Below are 19,977 nucleotides of genomic sequence, written 5' to 3'. Positions count from 1 at the left end.
ACGCGCAGCGGCGCAATTTGTTCGCCTACGTTGTTTAAGGCGACGAGTAACGAACGCGATATCGTCAGCGTCGCGTGTTATCGCATTAACGCGTCATCCGACGGATGATTTTTCTCGTCTTGCGCGTACTTGACTGATAAAAAAAAGACACGACATAAAATTACGCGAACGTTAATTAATGCCCTACGATGTGGACGTTGCTCCGATATTACGACCGTCGCGGATTGGCGAAGCGGGATGGAAATGAGGCCGGCGTGACGTGTCGCGTACACGCGTGCACGCGCACGGCCGGGCAAGGCGTGTGCGGCGCGAACGGCCGTGCCGGTGGCGTTTCTAACGAATTAACGGCCGATATCTCGTCGTTACCCTGCTCCTTGCCTTCTGGCTCCACCTCCCGGCTGCGAGCGGGCCGGTTCGCGAGAGGAACGCGCGGCAACATCCAGCGCGGGCGCGGACGAGAGATCATTTTTGCCACGTATTTGCAAACCGAATAATAAATACCGCGGATATACGCGAAGAGCAGCGCGTTCCGCCTTCACGCAGCTCGCGCTCGGCGCGGATTGGTCGCACCAGCCGCGAGGGGACGGCGATATTCGTTCGCCGTCTCTCCTCCGCTCCGTGGACCTACTTTGTACACGCACACGCGCGCACGCTCTAAATGCACGTGCACGCGAATCTCGCGGGAGGGGGACTTACGCGCCGCAATGCACCGCGTCTTTCTCTCTTCCTCTCCCACCGCTCCTCGTTTCCTCTCTCTTGCTCTCTGTCCTTTCCTCTCCCGCCGCGAGAGAAGCGTTCGGCTCGAGCGAGTCCGTCTCCCTTGGTCCGCTTCTACGTCTCTCTTCTCAGTGAGTCTTTCCCTTTCTCGCCTTTCTTTGTTCTCCTCGCTCGTTTATTCGCTCTTTCTTTCTCAGATTTCTTCTTTTATTGCTCTAACATTGTTGTATTCATCGTTTTAATATTCCTTTTTCCTTGTGTACTAGGTTTGTTTCTCTTCCTATTTTAGAGAATTCTCGCTAGAGAATTTCGTCTCCTTTACTCTATTTCTCGCTAGACCGTCTTTTAATTTTTGTATCACTTCTTTCGGTTCATGACTTTTATGTGTTTAATATTTTTATTTAATCGTACTGTATCTCTGTTGCATATATTTTCTCTTATTTTTAGGGATTCTTTCTAAAATACAATAAGTTTCTTTTTTCTCGACTCTTTTTGGTTTACTATTAAAGATACTGCCATGTATGTGTGTGTTCTATTGATTTCTCGAAATTCAAACTTGTCATGGACGTCACTCAACACAATGAGACAGATACGTTTAGTTGACAATGTTGTATGAAACGGATTTAAATCTGAAAGATGGGTAGTCAGGTTATTAATGTAATATTTTGCGGTGTCAGGAGGGTGATTCATAGGTCAAAACACGTTACTAAAGTTTGGTATTCATAGAATGTACTTTTCAATCTTTATTTTTCACTTCGGGAATAATGTAGGATATTTAATCTTAGGCGAAGGTTGGCCAAACATATGCCAGCTATTTACATTTATAATCGTCGAGCGATATCTGTTGCATACATCTTTTGCTTTCATTATTTTTAAAATCGTAACAATTGCAGAAAAATCAGTCATCTTTGTGCGAGACCGTCATGCATTGTGCGAACTAGTTGCAATCTCGTCCAAATCCGAGATCCATTTGTTAGATTAATAAATATAATAATAATTCGGAATATCAGCGAGATAACAAAAAACTAATTTCGCTAATATGGAGCGCGAATTAATTCGCGAAAATAACTCTTCTTTATTTTTTTTAGTTATTCTCTTGGCGAATTAATTGAAGCGAATAGTTTGCACTAAAAAGACGATATCCGCCATCTCAGAATCGATAAATAAGAAGCAACGCGGAATATCAATGATAATACACGACCGTTTCCGTCGTGGTTATAGAGGCTTCATTTCGTTTTAGGGATTGTTCAGCCGAATAGCATAAATATTTATGCGCATACGCAAGCATTACGCGCTTGCCAGCGCATTAACGAGCACAATGCACTTATATCGTTTCATATACATACCAACGTTCAGGTGAGTGACGGCTGTCTGAGCATAATGTTTTTCACTGTTTGCTTTACGGTTTACGGTTCTTCAGACGTGTCGCTTTCTTCTGCTTATTGTTGCTTCCTCATTTTTATGTATTCTTTAAAAAAGAATAAAATAAAATAGGATACTGGTGTACAACACCGGAAAAGTGGTTCCAAAGGCGAAAGCATCCCGCGGTAAACGAATGGAAAATATAAAATAATTTTTGTTCACTCGTGCAGAACTTATTTTATATTCTCAGGAAGAATGATCTCCTCTCCTGCCATCATAATCCATAAAACATTCGTACGTACGTGTAACATCGCACTCCTCGAATCGAAATACAAATTGCCCGCTTGTTTACCAAGTTATTCGCATGAGAAATTAATGCAAGGAACTTTTTACAAAAGTGTTTTCGCGTTTACAACTGCATCATAGCACGAGATAGCCACGTCATCGAGATTGCGATCAATCGTATTATCGAAAGGGCAGCCAGTATGCAGGTTGAGCGAGTTAGCGCGGTACTGCTCCCCGCATCCTCCCTCGGCTTGGTTTATAATCTTTTAAATATTCAGTTTTTACGCTCGGTTTTACATTCACTATAGCGTATCGGCCGCTACGCCAGGCAAACTCACACACGCACGTGTTCCAAGTTTTACGCGAGTGCATTTCTACGCGAACTGCGCATTTTCGGCTTAATCGTTTTTTTTTTTTTTTTTCGAGTCTGCATTACACACGCCGTTAATTATTACGCCGCGTGTCTCGTTTTTAGTCAAATTTATGTAACTCGTTGCGAAAAAGCGATCGTTTATGCGCGAAAGCGATGTGCTTGAAAAAACCTCGTATGTTTATGTTAATCTGCGATGCATGATTTTACGCGCACCGAATAATTAACGGATTCTCTTTACGTGCTTACTTTTCGCGGGATGAAGTTCGACGCAACGAAGCGTCCGGCGTTAACGAAGCGTTAAAGCGAGACAGGTGCGCTGTGTTGACGCAAGATCGGACGGAATATAAAGCGTATGATCGCGACCGCGCGATACCAATAATAATCGGATAAATATGCGATTTTTATGCTTAGGGAGGAACATGGAGCCGCTCGTACGTTGTAGTTTATATTTAGACCCGCGCTTAGAGCGAATTTATAGTCATTGCTATCGGGATCCTTTATGCACCGTCCCTTGGCGATATTGCGGTGTGCCTACACTCCCCTGCACTTTAGGCCGACGGTTCTCAAACTTTTTTCGCTCGCGGCGCACTATCGTCCGCTGCGAGGAGAGTCGCGGTGCACCCGAACCGAAGGCGCGGATTATTTCGCGGGATACCTCGCGGACGTCGTGCCTGTCCTTCCCGCCGCGCGACGAGGGTTTGCGTCCACGAGGGACTAAACGCGGACCGTTTCGCGACGCTGCGACGTCGAGGTTCGCAAGACGCGCCCTTTGAGAATCACTGCTCTAGGCGTTAGAGAGAGAGTACAGCGCGTGTCTATAATCTCTCGGGGGGTTTTTTTTCACGCGCGTGTGATGACACCCACGTGGTCTCGCCGCGCGACTCCGCTCAGCGCGCGCGCGCGCGCGCGCGCAATTCGCATAGAGCCACCGCCGATATCCGTATGGTCGCAACCTTTCTCCTCTCGTGTGCTAATCGATCCGCGTGCTTCCTACGCTTTTCAATTACGTAACCGCGCGGCATTGTGAGCCCGCACGAAAATTTAAAAAGCGAAGTCAAGAATCCGCGCCTCGCATTCCGCGCGCCGCGCTCGGTGCTTCCCGCGTGCGAACGGCTGCCGTGTTCCCTGTAATATCTCATATCCCGATGACATTTGGTATCTGGATACTTTCAGTTCCACGGGACTGACTGTCGAAACGCGCAATAGATCATGCACTTTACGTTACGCGCGCGAAATTATTCACCGTCCGACCGAGGTGGCTCGAATTGCCTTTCAGACGATCAAATACAAATGCAATTTTCAGTATGAACGTATAAATAAAAAAGTCATCAGTCACTAGGCATTTTCCATTTACTTCGTGTCCGATTTATTTCTCCCAGATTATCAACGAGTCATTTAGACGCGTTTCTCCTTGGCGGCTCGCTAAAAAGGATGCCTCCGAAATTCGTCGCCGGAGGCGCCGCCTACTTCGTTTAAATACGCCTCCGCAGCTTCCATTTTTTTCCGCGTATAACTTTCAAACCGTTTTTCGTCCCACCGCGCGGAACTTTCGCGCGATGGCGCGGGGAAGATGCACGCCGCCTATGCACGGGCGGATCCGCGAGGCTGCGCTCGCTGCGCTGCCTCGAGGGGGGCACCCGCTCGCTCGCCCGCGCGGGGCACCTTCTCCCGCCAGGTACACCCGTGCGCGCTCGTACATACGGCGACGCGCAGCGTGTACGTACACGCGCATACGGAGGTGTGTATACGCGCGCGCACAGCGCTCGGCTTCCTCCTTGCACGCTCGACCGGCCGCAACGCCGCCGCCGCCGCCGCCACTGGCCGCGATGCTCGTGGTGGTTCGCCGCGCCGCGCCGCGCCGGGCCCCGGCGCGGCCCGAGTAGCAAGTCACCTCCGCTCACCTCGGCGGCCCGACTTCAGTTCGCCGCGCTCGGCTCGAGTCGCGCAGTACGGAACGCGCAGAGGCAAGCAGGCAGGCGGGCTGCTGTCGCGCGCGGCCGAGACGACACGGCACGCACGCACCGCTGCGCGTAATACGCACGCGTACCCGCGCGGGCGCGCGAGGAACGGCGCGATCCGCCGACGATCGGGAGGACCGATCGCGCGCGGTGATCGGGATCGAAGTAAGCGCGAGAGGCGGATTGGCTCGGAGCGGCGAGATAGACGGCGGACGCTCCGCAGGGATTCCGCGAGCGAGCGGCACGCGCCGCGCGGGCGGGAGCGGACGCCGCGGTGTTATGTCACGCTCCCACGCGAGCGACGGCCGCCGCTGCCGTCTCCGTCGTCGTCGTCGCTGCTGCCGCCGCAAGGCTCAACATCCTCATCGTTTGACGTTTCCGCGGGCCGCGACGCTCGACGGATCACGCACGCGCGGTCTCGCCCTGGTGTATTGACAGCGACATTTCGGTGCTCGTAGCGAAGTCATCGTCATCGTCGTCGTCATCGAGACGTTATTTTTGGTGTTCGTGATGTGACCGCTCGCAAGAGCGATCGTCATACCTCTCGCGCGTTTGATCGACGGCGACACCTCCGCTCGGCGATCGGTAAAACCCGCGCGCGATCGAGCGCGCCCGCGACTCGGTCCAGCGTTCCCGGCTTCGAGGAGTCGTTCCGGGAACGTGCACCGCACCGCGCGTACGCATCGTGGAGCAACCCAGGTGTGGCAGCAGGACGAAGGTAACAAGAGAGAAAATTCATTCGGCGCGAGCGCGCGTTTTCCACGAGCGTGCGCACGCGTCGAGCGGTGTCACGTATCGGCACGGCACGCGGCTCCTCCGCTCGATCGTCTCGTCTCGGCTCGGCTTGGCGCGGCGCGGCGGATCGATCGTGACGCCGGGTATGAAATCGGTAATGAGCTGTAAATCTCCGGCGTGTACATCGGACCGCGTGTGCGGGTGAGTCACGCGTCACGGATACCGACGATACCCACCGCGTACACGCACACGCACGTATGTACGCGCGGGTATGCGTACACACGTAATATACGTAGACGGCACCTTCCTCGGCGTATTCTTTTCCCTTCGGTAGAAAATCGAAGGAAAGGATAATAAGCGAGAAATACACTCTCTCTTACCCGCCGGCCGGTTCCGTGGTTGGCCGCGCGCGCGTGGGCGTAAACGAGAGAGAAAGAGAGGAAGACGGGTCTCGAGCAGACGAGGAAAGAAGGGGGAGAGAGGGAGAGAGAGAACGCGCGCGCGCGCGGAGCCAGCGCGGGCGATTTTCTGAAAAATCCATGGTGAAACCTTCGTTAACGTTCAGTTTAGACCGCGAATCAGCGTGCCCGTGCACCTTCCGCGAGAAATAATCTCCCTTCGATCGGATTGCCATTTACGATTGACTCGAAAATCGTCGCTGTCGATGGAGCGATCGATGTCGATGACAAAACCATCAGCAGGTCGTTCTTGCAATCGTACAATGACTCTTGAAAATTTCCAATGGAATTGTGCATGGTACCGCTTTACTACGAGAGTAAAGAGTGCAGAGGCACCTCGCTCTTCTCGATTATGCGAGTAATATTTTCTTTTGCCCGATTGATATATTGCAGAAATTCAACAATTATGGTTTGACGGAGACGAGCGGAAATCTCTACTCTAGAAAGTATCTTAAGGGGATGCTGGAGCTGCTAGTGAACTTCTTCGCGATGGTGCTGCCATCGCACAATATTTGCACAATAAAATGCTTTTTACAAAAATTTGGCAATTTGTACGCACAAAATCGCTGTTGAGCGGTGTGTGGACACAATTAAGGAACATGAGGATGCTTTTCGAAGTGACTTTAGAAGCGTCATAAAAAAGAATTCTGTGTTTTCCTTTAAGATTAGAGGTTAGAATACAGGAGAACACAGAATTCTCTTTTATGACGCTTCTAAAGTCGCTTCGGAAAGCATCCTCATGCCCGATTGATATATTGCAGAAATTCAACAATTATGGTTTGACGGAGACGAGCGAAATCTCTACTCTAGAAAGTATCTTAAGGGGATGCTGGAGCTGCTAGTGAACTTCTTCGCGATGGTGCTGCCATCGCACAATATTTGCACAATAAAATGCTTTTTACAAAAATTTGGCAATTTGTACGCACAAAATCGCTGTTGAGCGGTGTGTGGACACAATTAAGGAACATGAGGATGCTTTTCGAAGTGACTTTAGAAGCGTCATAAAAAAGAATTCTGTGTTTTCCTTTAGGATTAGAGGTTAGAATACAGGAGAACACAGAATTCTCTTTTATGACGCTTCTAAAGTCGCTTCGGAAAGCATCCTCATGCCCGATTGATATATTGCAGAAATTCAACAATTATGGTTTGACGGAGACGAGCGAAATCTCTACTCTAGAAAGTATCTTAAGGGGATGCTGGAGCTGCTAGTGAACTTCTTCGCGATGGTGCTGCCATCGCACAATATTTGCACAATAAAATACTTTTTACAAAAAGTTGGCAATTTGTACGCACAAAATCGCTGTTGAGCGGTGTGTGGACACAATTAAGGAACATGAGGATGCTTTTCGAAGTGACTTTAGAAGCGTCATAAAAAAGAATTCTGTGTTTTCCTTTAAGATTAGAGGTTAGAATACAGGAGAACACAGAATTCTCTTTTATGACGCTTCTAAAGTCGCTTCGGAAAGCATCCTCATGCCCGATTGATATATTGCAGAAATTCAACAATTATGGTTTGACGGAGACGAGCGAAATCTCTACTCTAGAAAGTATCTTAAGGGGATGCTGGAGCTGCTAGTGAACTTCTTCGCGATGGTGCTGCCATCGCACAATATTTGCACAATAAAATGCTTTTTACAAAAATTTGGCAATTTGTACGCACAAAATCGCTGTTGAGCGGTGTTTGGACACAATTAAGGAATATGAGGATGCTTTTCGAAGTGACTTTAGAAGCGTCATAAAAAAGAATTCTGTGTTTTCCTTTAAGATTAGAGGTTAGAATACAGGAGAACACAGAATTCTCTTTTATGACGCTTCTAAAGTCACTTCGGAAAGCATCCTCATGTCCGATTGATATATTGCAGAAATTCAACAATTATGGTTTGACGGAGACGAGCGAAATCTCTACTCTAGAAAGTATCTTAAGGGGATGCTGGAGCTGCTAGTGAACTTCTTCGCGATGGTGCTGCCATCGCACAATATTTGCACAATAAAATGCTTTTTACAAAAATTTGGCAATTTGTACGCACAAAATCGCTGTTGAGCGGTGTGTGGACACAATTAAGGAACATGAGGATGCTTTTCGAAGTGACTTTAGAAGCGTCATAAAAAAGAATTCTGTGTTTTCCTTTAGGATTAGAGGTTAGAATACAGGAGAACACAGAATTCTCTTTTATGACGCTTCTAAAGTCGCTTCGGAAAGCATCCTCATGCCCGATTGATATATTGCAGAAATTCAACAATTATGGTTTGACGGAGACGAGCGAAATCTCTACTCTAGAAAGTATCTTAAGGGGATGCTGGAGCTGCTAGTGAACTTCTTCGCGATGGTGCTGCCATCGCACAATATTTGCACAATAAAATGCTTTTTACAAAAATTTGGCAATTTGTACGCACAAAATCGCTGTTGAGCGGTGTTTGGACACAATTAAGGAATATGAGGATGCTTTTCGAAGTGACTTTAGAAGCGTCATAAAAAAGAATTCTGTGTTTTCCTTTAAGATTAGAGGTTAGAATACAGGAGAACACAGAATTCTCTTTTATGACGCTTCTAAAGTCGCTTCGGAAAGCATCCTCATATTCCTTAATCGTGTCCAAACACCGCTCAACAGCGATTTTGTGCGTACAAATTGCCAAATTGTTGTAAAAAGCATTTTATTGTGCAAATATTGTGCGATGGCAGCACCATCGCGAAGAAGTTCACTAGCAGCTCCAGCATCCCCTTAAGCAGAAGAAATACCAATTTTGGTAACGCGCGCAAAAGTCTTGTCGCGTTCTCCATCCATGGCGATTTATCGAAATACACTATATAATAGTGTATCATTACTTCTGACGGGCTTGCTTAAACAGATCCCCGTCAGAAAGAAAACTGCGCTTATCCGATAAGCTTCTTCCAACTTGCTCGCGACAGCCTCGTTCGCGTTGCGATGTGTCGTGATGCATCGTGCATGCGATTCGGTACAACTCGCGATCTTCGCTTTTTGCCGCGTTCAGGCATTTTGCGTGCGATTCTGACAAGAGTTTGCCCTAGAAAATTTCGAGATTTGGGAACGTTGTTGCAATTAATAAGCCGAGTCGACAGTTTGAATCGAACACGCGTTGCGCGCGTATTGTGCGCAATTTCCAATGCTAACGAACGCAGGAGCTTCGTTGCGGACGAGTCGCAAGACTGCCGCCTCTTCGGATCGCGCAAAATGCCGACCGCTCGTAGGGGGACGCGACATTAGAAAGTGACGCCGTAATATTGATTTATACGTCGTCGATTTATCTCGAGATATCCGCGTACATCCCGGACAATCCTCGCGGTATAATCGCGCGCTGCTTACCAGCTCCACGTCCGTCGGTCGCGTTGCGCGTGCCGCGCGCTTTCCTCGCGCATGCGACTCTGTGCAATTCGCAGATGCGTATCGCGGAGACGAAACCGGGCGGCGTAGAAGCTAATAATCTAACGATTTTTAAAAGCGACGTAGTACCCCGACGCCGGCGCGTTCCTCCTTTCAGCATCGGCATCCCGGTGCGACGCGCGGCCAGCCGATGCAACGCACATCGTTCGCATCGATCTGCCATTATGATTATTATTGCGTTACGCGTCTCGCATGTGTGTACGTAGGTGTGTGCGCGCGTGTATGACGTGCGGATTGAGACCTCCGTAAGCACATGCACGCTGCGCGACGCGTACACGTCGCATCATCGCGCGACTTTATGATTTCGTCGCGCATATTGGCCGCATTCGCATGTAGATCCCCGTCGGCGAACGCGCGGCACATCGTGCCGTTCAATTTGCTCTGCGAGCGTTATCACACGGTAAAAAATAAAATGTTAGTTTTAACATTTTTTGCATGTCCCAGAAAGTCCACTCTAAATTTTAAGTTAAAGTAACTCATTCGTCATATGTTACTTCTTGACAAACTAGAAATGTTAAGTAATTAACACAATATTTTACATTTATTTTTGTTATTGTAACTTTAAGTGTGATGTAAAAATAACATACAAAGTAATTGAAAACTACATGGAAGAGAAGTTACAATAACTCATCAGAAAAGTTGATAGAACATTTTCGTTCATACAATATGAACATTTACTTTTTATGTTATATTACACATGATAGTAATTATTTCAACTTCAATTATTTTTGATAGAAACAGTTAATTTTAGTAAATTTGATTATTTTATATGTCAAAGTTCATGATTATTTGAAGATTTACTTTAACTTCTTTTAGAATGTTAAACTGACTTTGTGACATGTTGATTGTTTAAAATTATTGTGTTAAAAGCATTTCAAATAATATTCCATTTCTAAGAGACATACACAAAATGTTAAGTTATGAAGTTAACATTAATGCAACATATAAAATTGTTATAAAAATAATAACATATCAGTTGCATGTTAATTTTACATTGAAGTAGTAATCAAAACATGGCAACACAAGAAAATTTTAACATATGGACGCACAATTTTTAACGGTGCACGGTTTCATACTGCTATATACTGCTACGGGAACTACTACACTGAGAAAAATGATTTGATTGTATCAACAAGACGTATCTGATAGAATGCATTTTGGTTAAACTAACCAAGAATTTCTAGTTATCACGATAGGACTGGATATTTTATAACTAGAACGTTTGATAGACTGTACTATAAGAATTTGGTTAGTATTTTCCAGTTGGATCTATAAAACTTCTAGTTATATTACACTAGACATAAGAACAAACGAGGATGCAATCAGAATTCTGGTTAATCGCAGGGCACTCCAGCAGCATTCTATTGTTGCGTGTCGTGCGTGTTGATGCATGTTCGGGAAACGGATCGGCACGGCCGGCACGTTTTCCTCCTCTAGTGAAATGAAATTAGTTAGTGGAATGGCTGGTGAAGTGATGGCGGATGAAAAAACGTGTTCTCTTCTTATATTTTTGTATACAGGGTGTCCCGTAATAATCGCCTAACCTCTCGTATGCCAATAGAGCAGATCGAGATGAAGAGAAAAGTCCCATACGATTTTGCGATATTCGCAATAATAACCCTATACCTCGAGCGGCTCGGCACTCGCCTCCGCGCGTTCTGGATCGCTTGACTTTAATATGCAATATTTCGATTATTATTGCGAATATCGCAAAATGATGTGGGACTTTTCTGTTCATCTCGATCTGCTCTATTGGCATGCGAGAGGTTAGGCGATCATTACGGGACATCCTGTATAAATATCAACATGATATTTCATTTACAGCAATCCAAGAAAACTCACGGTAATGAAACAGAAAAACGTTTCTTTTCACTAAACAGTCATGTTAATTTAACTAAATACGTTTAGTATTATTATCAAGAAAATCTGGTAAATTTAACAGGAAGGAATTAATCATGCTCATCTGGTAATTCCTAAAGGAATTCTGATTCGTCCATTTTCCAACAGACAAACTGGTTGAACCTACCAGATTTCTAATTAATGCAACCAGATTTTTTTTTCAGTGTACGTACGATGCGTCGTAGTTTCGCGCTACGAACGAAAACCGAAGCACCGTGCACACGAGCACTCGCGATCGTCTCTTTTTTTTTCTCCGTCACGTGGATCGCAACTTCGCGCGCGCACCTCCGATTCCGTATCTCCAATTAACGGCGATAAGTTACGAATCTTTGAACGCGGCCGATACCCCGAAAAGTCTCCGATTACGTGTATTGGGTGGCGCGGTAACCGCCGGAGTCGGTCGCCGCGGTAGAATCGTGCGCGAGCGTAATGAGCCCGCGGATATCGGGTTTCATAGGTTTCGGTGTTAAGACGTTTCGTACGTAACATTCTGCGCTTAATTGCAAAGGCGAAACGCGGACGTTTTACCGTTCGTGGCCGTCCAAGCACGGATAACTCGCCGGTAATTCACTGGCGATTGGTCGCTTTATACGATATCGGTTGCGGTTGCCGGCGTGATTAACGTCCGATCGCTTAAGCGGGCACGGATACACGGTGTCCCAATCCAGTAGTCGACGATTAATTCCCTCGAGGGTATTAAAACAAAGTTATTTCTGTCGGCGGTCTCGCACACCGTGTATGTGTACGTGTGTTGCCCTGGCGAGTCGAATTTATCAATGGTGAATTGGAAGACAGTGGTCCTTTCCGCGCCGGAGAGCTAGTTAGCGTTGGATATTTGCAAGTTATGCGAATCTCCTTCGAATATACTTGCCTATTTCGCTTAATACTAAAGTATCATGTATACAGGGTGATTCGTATAAAGTGACCGATTTAATTATTAGTGAAATTTGAAGACATATGAAAAAAGAGTTTGTACCGATATGTTCAGTACAAAGGGGGACACCATATAACGGATACGATTATTTTATGAGTGGAGGCGTTGAGGACGTTTCAAAGTCAACTTCTTTTTTTTAATGGGATGCTGTATTTTTTATTTCATAGGATAGTAGCCCTTTTTAATATAAATTCAATGATACATTACATAAAAACATTCAAGGTCAATCAAGGCCAAAAATACATGATAAAATAAAATTCAAATGTATGATCTGTATTTCTGTTCTTCACAATAAATGTTCAAAGTTTTGACCTTGAACACGACGACACAGATGAATTGTCTTGCTCGTGATATAATCCGTAATATTGAACGGGCACTATGTCTATGTCGATCTGGATATCGTTCATTTAATACTCTTGCAGTTTCAGCTGCATTTTTTCCACATTCACCAAAAGTTATCAAAATGTCTACAATTTGTGAATTATTGTAATTAGCCATTACGTTCAGTGCTACGACTAATCTCATACTAAGGCTGCGTTCGCTTTGGCACTCACGACGTTTGTAAGCATCACTTGTCCTTACAATCTTCGTAATAATAACATTATGATAGCAGTTTCCAAAGAAAACACAGCTCATAAACATAGACCTAGACATACTGAGAGCCAAAGCGAACGACAAACGGATATACAGATCATACATTTGAATTTTATTTTATCATGTATTTTTGGCCTTGATTGACCTTGAATGTTTTTATGTAATGTATCATTGAATTTATATTAAAATAGGATAGTAATCCTATAAAATAAAAAATACAGCATCCCATTAAAAAAAAGAAGTTGACTTTGAAACGTCCTCAACGCCTCCACTCATAAAATAATCGTATCCGTTATGTGGTGTCCCCCTTTGTACTGAACATATCGGTATAAACTCTTTTTTCATGTCTTCAAATTTCACTAATAATTAAATCGGTCACTTTATACGAATCACCCTGTATAGTACTCGGCCTATTGTTACACGTAACGATTATCACCGATGAAGCGATCGGAAACCGTCGCGTAATGGGATTATCACGATCCCGCTAGCGTGAAACGTTACACGCTTATCGATCACTCTGTTCTCTTTTCTATTTTCTTTTGGCATACAAACAGAAGTGATACGTTGTTCAAGTAACACTGGATTCTGCTTGAGATTGCATTTTAATCGCGGCATCTCCCTGCGACTAAGCACATTGAATAATTCTCAACGAGGATGATGTCAGCTGCGGATCTTTTTCCTGGTTCGCACCGAAATTCTTGTTTATAACCACGAGCGAAAAGAATGCAATTCGATGGCGATTTTCGTTGCTGCTGATAATTCACCAGCGGGTGATTACAGTCATTTCGTAGATACCTTTACACGGTGCTTATTAACGCTTAAGCACCGAAGCACGGAGAATGGAGGTCGATCGATATCCATCCAATCTGGATGCCGATCGTTATCCGACACGACATTTCGAGCCCTTCGATTATGCGAGCCCCCGTTAACTTGTCTGCGATTAGAAATTAAATGGACACTTTCGTTAACCGCAGCCTGAAACTGCGGTTTAGATCGCGAGCATTGTATAAAGCGAGATTTAGTTGTTTCGTTAGGTATCCGAGCTGAGCACGCGATTTGAAAGTCAAAAAACGTCGCTCGCGAGCATTCCATAATTTGATCGCAGTGACACGAATATAAAGTTCGATCGCGATCAGGTGAGCGGAAACGATAATTAACTTACTAACGTAACGTATGTCGAATCGAACTAGTTTGCATGGCACAACGCTTGGCTACTTTAACATGCGTTTCTTTTATCGTTGAGACAATCGCGTTGCGTTGTCTCTTAAATTCATAATGGCTATCGGCACGCGGGTCGCGAGGAATCTTTTTTTAACGAGGCGTGTCGATCGAACCTCTAAATGCGTACGCGTCGTTAATAGTCAAGTAAATGCATTTCTTTTCCTGATTGACAGGCGGCGCGCGCGCACTCGCATGGAGACGCCGGAGGATCGCGTTGCGAGTTAAACGGACGATTTCGCGCCACTCGGACTGCTCGCCGACAGGGACGATGCACATCGTCGTGAGTGCCGTTCTTACACGCGTAGACGCGTAGATATACGTAGCGCGAGTGAGTTACGGAAAGAAGACGCAAAGAAAGGACGAAAAAACGGGAGGACCAAGAGAGAGAGAGAGAGAGAGAGAGTGCATCAACGCGTGTGAAATGGATGGTACGCCAAAGAAAAGCGACGCAGTGCTAATATATGGATGCCCATGGGTGGAACTTGGCCGAAATGTGCCAGCGTTACCATCACGCTATACCGGCGGCAGCGGCGCAGAATTCCTCGCCAGCTAGGGACCCCTCGGCTGCCATCGCGCAAGGCTTGTCAACCGCCGCGCACATCGATCAAGCCAGCCCGTCCTACTCTCATTACACGTAAGTCCGTTTTTCTTCTCCTTCTCCACGCTGCTCCCATATTTATTTCGCGAGCCGCGCGCGATAAATTCGGCGCTTCGCGAGCGAGCGATTTCAAATCGCACCGCGCACTCGCGGGCGGCCCCGCATTTCGGGCATCGCGCGCGTGGCCGAGTCCCGCACGTCGGGCCTTATCGGGCCTTATCGAGCCGCCCGGGCCCTCCTCCTCCCCCTCCGCCGTTCCCGTTTGTATAGTATATATTAATAACGATACGGCGAATTAGGGATAAGTACACGACCGCGCGGTCAGGCCCCGGTAATCCTGTTATTAGCGCGGCGATTAGGGGAAGATGATCCCCAGGCAAATTGCAGGGGCGTATACCGCGCGTGTTTGGTTAACATAATCGCCAATCGCTATCGCCGATCCGCGCGAGACGAGGAGGGCGATACACGTGAGACGCGATGAACGCGTTTCTCTCACCCTCGTCGGGATCGGCCGCGCGTACGCGCGCGCGCCTCCTCGTCGTTTCCCTCCTTTCTAAATTTTCTTGCTCCTTCTCCCGCGCGTGTCCTCAAGATGTTAGTGTGTTGAAAATCCATTAAATTGCAGTTTACGCTCGAGATTCAATGTTTCACTATCATTATGCCGTAGTGCGCGAAGGTAAAGGGGATAAAAGTGGCTCCTTCTCTCTGTCCTCCTCCGTCTCTCTTTCCCTTTCTTTCTTTCAGCCGACCCTTTGGGACTGTTAAAGAGGTGGTTGGGAAAATAGCATGCGCACTGCCGGCCGCGGCATGCGTTTCTAGCGTATCGTATAATTTCAGCTATTTCTTATCTCGTTTGCCTGCAGTCTTATTTGCTTGCGTCTTCGTACAACGATATTTGTAAAACGCTGTGAAAATGTTTAGTACTCGTTGCTTCCTGCTTGTGTGTCTGTAATACCGTTAAGTTTCGCCGCAATAGGGGGCGCCTAAAATGTCACAGGTGTGAAAAGGAGAAAGAGCTGCTTTTCTAGATAATGTCAAGAAAATTAATGTAAAACATCAAGGTATTAACGTATCGAAAGTTTGTTTGTTAACGCTTCCACATAAAGTTCGCGGCAGGCAGAACCGCAGATTTTTCGACCGCGGCGCTTGCTGACGACGAAAATCAGCTCCATTAAAATGGTTCCGCCCGGTTCCATTCGCTGCTTCCAGCCGTCGCACGGATCGTGGATCATGTCACGTTATTTCCTACGCACGCATGTACGGCCAGATATTCAGGCGAATCTTACACAAGTCTTGGGCAAAGAACACGAGAATCCGAAATCTTTGACTCCTTACTCGCAAGCTTTATTAAGTAAGAGTTGTCGAGATTTTTAAAGCTCAAAGCCCAAGCTAAAGATTGAAGAAATCAAGCTAATCTCGTTTCATTTCGACCAAAAAAAAAACAATATTAGCTGTAAGAACATTAGATTAAGGGGGGAGCTTGCTTTAGAACGCTGAAAATAAGGTATATTTTACGAATTGTTTTTGGAGAAACTATACAGCGGATCATTATAAAACTTTTATGCATTTATTAGTACATGTTTAAAGATAAAAAAATTATTTTTTGATTTGAATATTCGCTTGTAGAGGTCGTCCTGGAGAAATCTTAGTGCAGCCGCGTCGCCGGCATTGCAAATTGGTGAGCATTCTCCTGCCTCCGAATTTCGTCTAAACTGAAAAATTGAAATATGTTCTCGTTATTTATGAATTCCCATCGTCGATGAACCAAAGAGAGAAGAAAAAAGTTGAAAAGTGCCAAAATGGTGGAGCTTAGAACACAAAAGTACGATTTTTAGGCAAAGTTTTTGAACTTTTTCATGCAAAAATAATTGTTTAACTTAATGTTTTTATGAATATTAAAGGTTCATCGACGATGAGAATTCATAAATAACGAGAAAATATTTCAATTTTTCAATTTGGATGAAATTTGGAGGCAGGAGAATGCTCACGAATTTACAATGCCGGCTGCACTAAGATGCCTCCAAGACGACCTCTACAGACGATATATTCAAATCAAAAAATAATTTTTTTATCTTTAAACATGTACTAATAAATGCATAAAAGTTTTATAATGATCCGCTGTATAATTTCTCCAAAAAAAATTCGTAAAATTATACCTTATTTTCAACGTTCTAAAGCAGGCTCCCCCCTTAATTAAATGTGTCAATCGCGTTGTTCCGAGTATCTGTGTGCTGCGTATCGTTAAATTCTAATTTAACGAATCACACAAATTATGTAGCTTTCGTTCTCCCTCGCGCGATAAGAATTAATATCTCGATGTATCGCTGCGCCAGCCTACTTGAGCAGGCTCAATTTGCAAACATCGATTATATCGTTGAAACGTCAATAATTCCGTGAACGATACACTACGCCGGCGGTAGATACGTGCACCTCGGTTTTTCTCGGTAATCGTGATTGGAAATAATGTTACTGACTCTTTGAAAATTGCTGCTATTTTACACCTCGGCGCGCTGGACTTTCCGTTCGAATTTCAAGCTGGGTTTTTCAGCTTTTTGCCGTGTCTGAATACGAAATCGGAGGCGTATCATTACGCAGCGGTGACGTCGCGCTTGACCCCTCGTGTGCTGTTGACGACCTTGTAATTTCTGCGATTATATGACTCAGATTGGTGACTTGACGATTAAGCAATGACTGGCAGTTAATTACGAATTAACCTTAATTATAGTTATTTTAATGTGCAAAATACGCACGTGACATGTAGAAACGTACTTGTCGAGATATTGCAATTTCTTATGCAGATTAATATTTAAAAAAACATTCTTTTAAATCACGAAAAAATTACGCTAATTTGATCTCAAATGTCATTGTCATTGTTTTCTAATTTATCACGTATACAAAGAGGAAAATTGTCAGATAACTGAATCATATCTACTATTATAAACGTAACGGAGATTGCTGCGATAAGTAAACTTCGATGACGCTGTTTACGTTTGCTCCAACGTCGCTCCATTGCATTGCATCGAACGATCAGTTTGCGATTCGCAGATTTGCAATTAACGCTTGCGGGTTACGCGCGCGCTGTTCGTCACGATTTTAGGACGATCATAAATCTGTAGTGCGTTAAACGTAAAGCCAATAGCGACTTATCGATGAATCGAAACTCATTTGCAGCCACGTAAATTTGCATCGTTGAAAACAATGACCGCACGGATTAACAGATTTAAAACGGTTAAATATCTCGATTCAACAAATGGATATTAGTTTCGATGAGTGCTTTGTTACATCATTCGAATATGTAAATCAATCATTCAAATAATTCAGCGGTGATTCTAGAATGAAGTGTTTTATCCATTAAGTTGTAACAAAAATTGGTAACGTATTTTTAGTAAAATTCCAAGACATTTGTTATAAATATGTGTATAAATATTTATTCAACCACAACCGGTTCGTTCCACTACTATTCGCCATCTTTGCGGTAATTTCTGAACTTTTGTACAATCCAATATTTGTATGATAACGAATAATATCTTATTATATTGATTAATTAACTTGAATTTATCATCAAACAATTGATTGTCAAAACTCTCCTTGTAACGAAATATTAGAGACATGTGTGTCCGTAGAATTCGTCTGAATCCTCGCGCGTCGAGTTCGCTCGGACGTAGTTTCGCAATTAGCTCTAATCCGCAAGGTATTCCACGATTATGAGCAACCGCTTTACGCTAGAAATCAGCCTGGGAACTTTTTCCGCTCGACGGTATCGCCGACTGTATCGTGCGGACACCTCTTCCCGAGGTTGTGTAGAAATCTTTGATTCTTCCTTACTCGGTCGCAGGAAGTCGTACGTAATGGCTCCGCCGTTGCTCTGAGGTCAGAGAAGGTATACGATGGGATACAGCACGTACAGGATACAGAGCGACGGACCGACTTGCGGCGTCCGTTCCGCGGTCTTAAGCCCGTAAAGGTTTCGGGGATGCGCTTTCTTCGTTCTTAAATCTGAAACGCGCCGGAGCGTTAGTAGTGCAGAGGTGAGCGGCCGGGGTCGTCACTTCCGTTCACCAACCGAAGCGCATTGGGCGTTCGATTTAAAAGTTTAATCAGGGCCTTGTAAAATTACGGTCCCCGCGCATGCGCTTGCATCTCTCTTTCATTCGCGCGAAGTTTCGTCGGCGATTACGTACGTGTCTGTGTGGGTTCCCTGCTCGAGTCACGTATGCAACGTCGTTAACTTAAGTATTAATTTTAATATTGCGGTAACATTAACGGTATCGCGGACGAATTTTTTCCTCGGCGACACACCTTTCGGGTATAATTCGTTTACGCTCGCGGCGCGTATCGATGTTGAATACAGATCGATTCACCCACGTGCAACGGCGCAACTACGTAACGTGCAAGTACAATCGCATCGCGCGCACGAGCGCGCATTTCACCGCTTTTATGCGGTTGAGTCGCATCGCGTCGCGCCGCGTCGTCGGCCGATGCAAGGGCGTGTGTGTTTGGTCGACGCGATTATTTGAATAAAATGCGCTAACTACGTCAGTTCGAGAGCTTTCTCCGCGCTTCACTCGAAACCCCCCCTTCTTCGCTCCGATATGAGGAAACGGGCGGGTTGAGGGAATAATTTACTCGGGACACAAGTGTGTCAGCGACGAAGAGGACGACGAAGAGGAGGATGAGGAGGACGACGAAGCGAACGGGTGCCCCCGGTTGCTGCGTGCTGAACCGTGCAGGACACCTCGGTATTTCCCTCCTTGGCGAACGAGGGTCACGAAGATTCATGAGGCTCAACGGACATGCCGATTTAGAGGATCGCCGGTGGGTTCTTTGTCTCCCTGCTCGGCCGACTCTACATGTGTGTAGCGTGTCTGCTCGCAGGTCGTGGCCCGGCAGCGGACTATTCGTAACGGGGAAGGCGCGTCGGTGTAGAAGGATAACTGTCGCTTTTCCTTGACACTCTTTGCGGAACTCTTGCCGGTAGATGTCGAAACCCTCGGAATCGTTTTTAGACCGATTGGTATTCCGAAGGAGCACCTCCGCGACAGGGGAGCTTCCGGTTTTCGCGTTGATGGAGTAGTCTGTGCATCGGAAGATTAGCAGAAGATCGTGCGTGTGATCGTGTTATGCTAGTGAGTAGTGCTGGTAGATAGTACTAGTAGCGTACACCCTCAGAAAGGATTTCTGATAACAAGACGAAAAATATTCTTGACTAATTTAATCGTATTACAAGTATAAAAAATATGAAAATAAAACAATTTTTTATTTAAATCAGTAATTTCTATTCTTCTCTCTCGAATTAAATAAGATTGTCTTACTGTCTTGAGCAAGAGTAACATATACAAATTTATGCTTATATATTCTTCTATGTAGAATAATTTGATATTAGCGCCACTTTATAGTAGGCTTTGTCGATGTCGACGCATCATTTTCTCACAGTCGCTCGTC

The 19,977-nt window shown here is 45.4% G+C and overlaps 1 protein-coding gene and 1 long non-coding RNA gene across 5 annotated transcripts in view; one reads left to right on the top strand and one right to left on the bottom strand.

Moving 5' to 3' along the window:
- Positions 1-1,157: 1,157 nt before the first annotated feature.
- Positions 1,158-4,403, bottom strand: LOC105280444. Its single transcript, XR_894130.3, has 2 exons — positions 2,064-4,403; positions 1,158-1,346 (listed from the first exon to the last, which is right to left on the bottom strand). It is a non-coding gene; the product is annotated as an uncharacterized LOC105280444 (long non-coding RNA).
- A 259-nt stretch (positions 4,404-4,662) lies between these two features.
- Positions 4,663-19,977, top strand: part of LOC105280445 (putative transcription factor SOX-15) — a 39,775-nt gene continuing 24,460 nt past the window's right edge. For 2 of the 4 annotated variants that reach the window (XM_011341012.3, XM_026968144.1), the window contains exons 1-2: positions 4,665-5,413; positions 14,111-14,571. In XM_011341012.3, the coding sequence (XP_011339314.1) occupies positions 14,399-14,571 (173 nt within the window). In that variant the 5' untranslated portion in view covers positions 4,665-5,413; positions 14,111-14,398. Of the gene's footprint in view, positions 5,414-14,110; positions 14,572-19,977 lie in introns of all 4 variants that reach the window. The other 2 variants (XM_026968147.1, XM_026968149.1) reach the window with 2 other exon arrangements.

This window comes from Ooceraea biroi, chromosome 1, assembly GCF_003672135.1.
Source record: "Ooceraea biroi isolate clonal line C1 chromosome 1, Obir_v5.4, whole genome shotgun sequence".
Taxonomy (NCBI): domain Eukaryota; kingdom Metazoa; phylum Arthropoda; class Insecta; order Hymenoptera; family Formicidae; genus Ooceraea; species Ooceraea biroi.
Note: the sequence above shows the minus strand (reverse complement) of the source record. Positions and strands in the feature narration are given on the sequence as shown.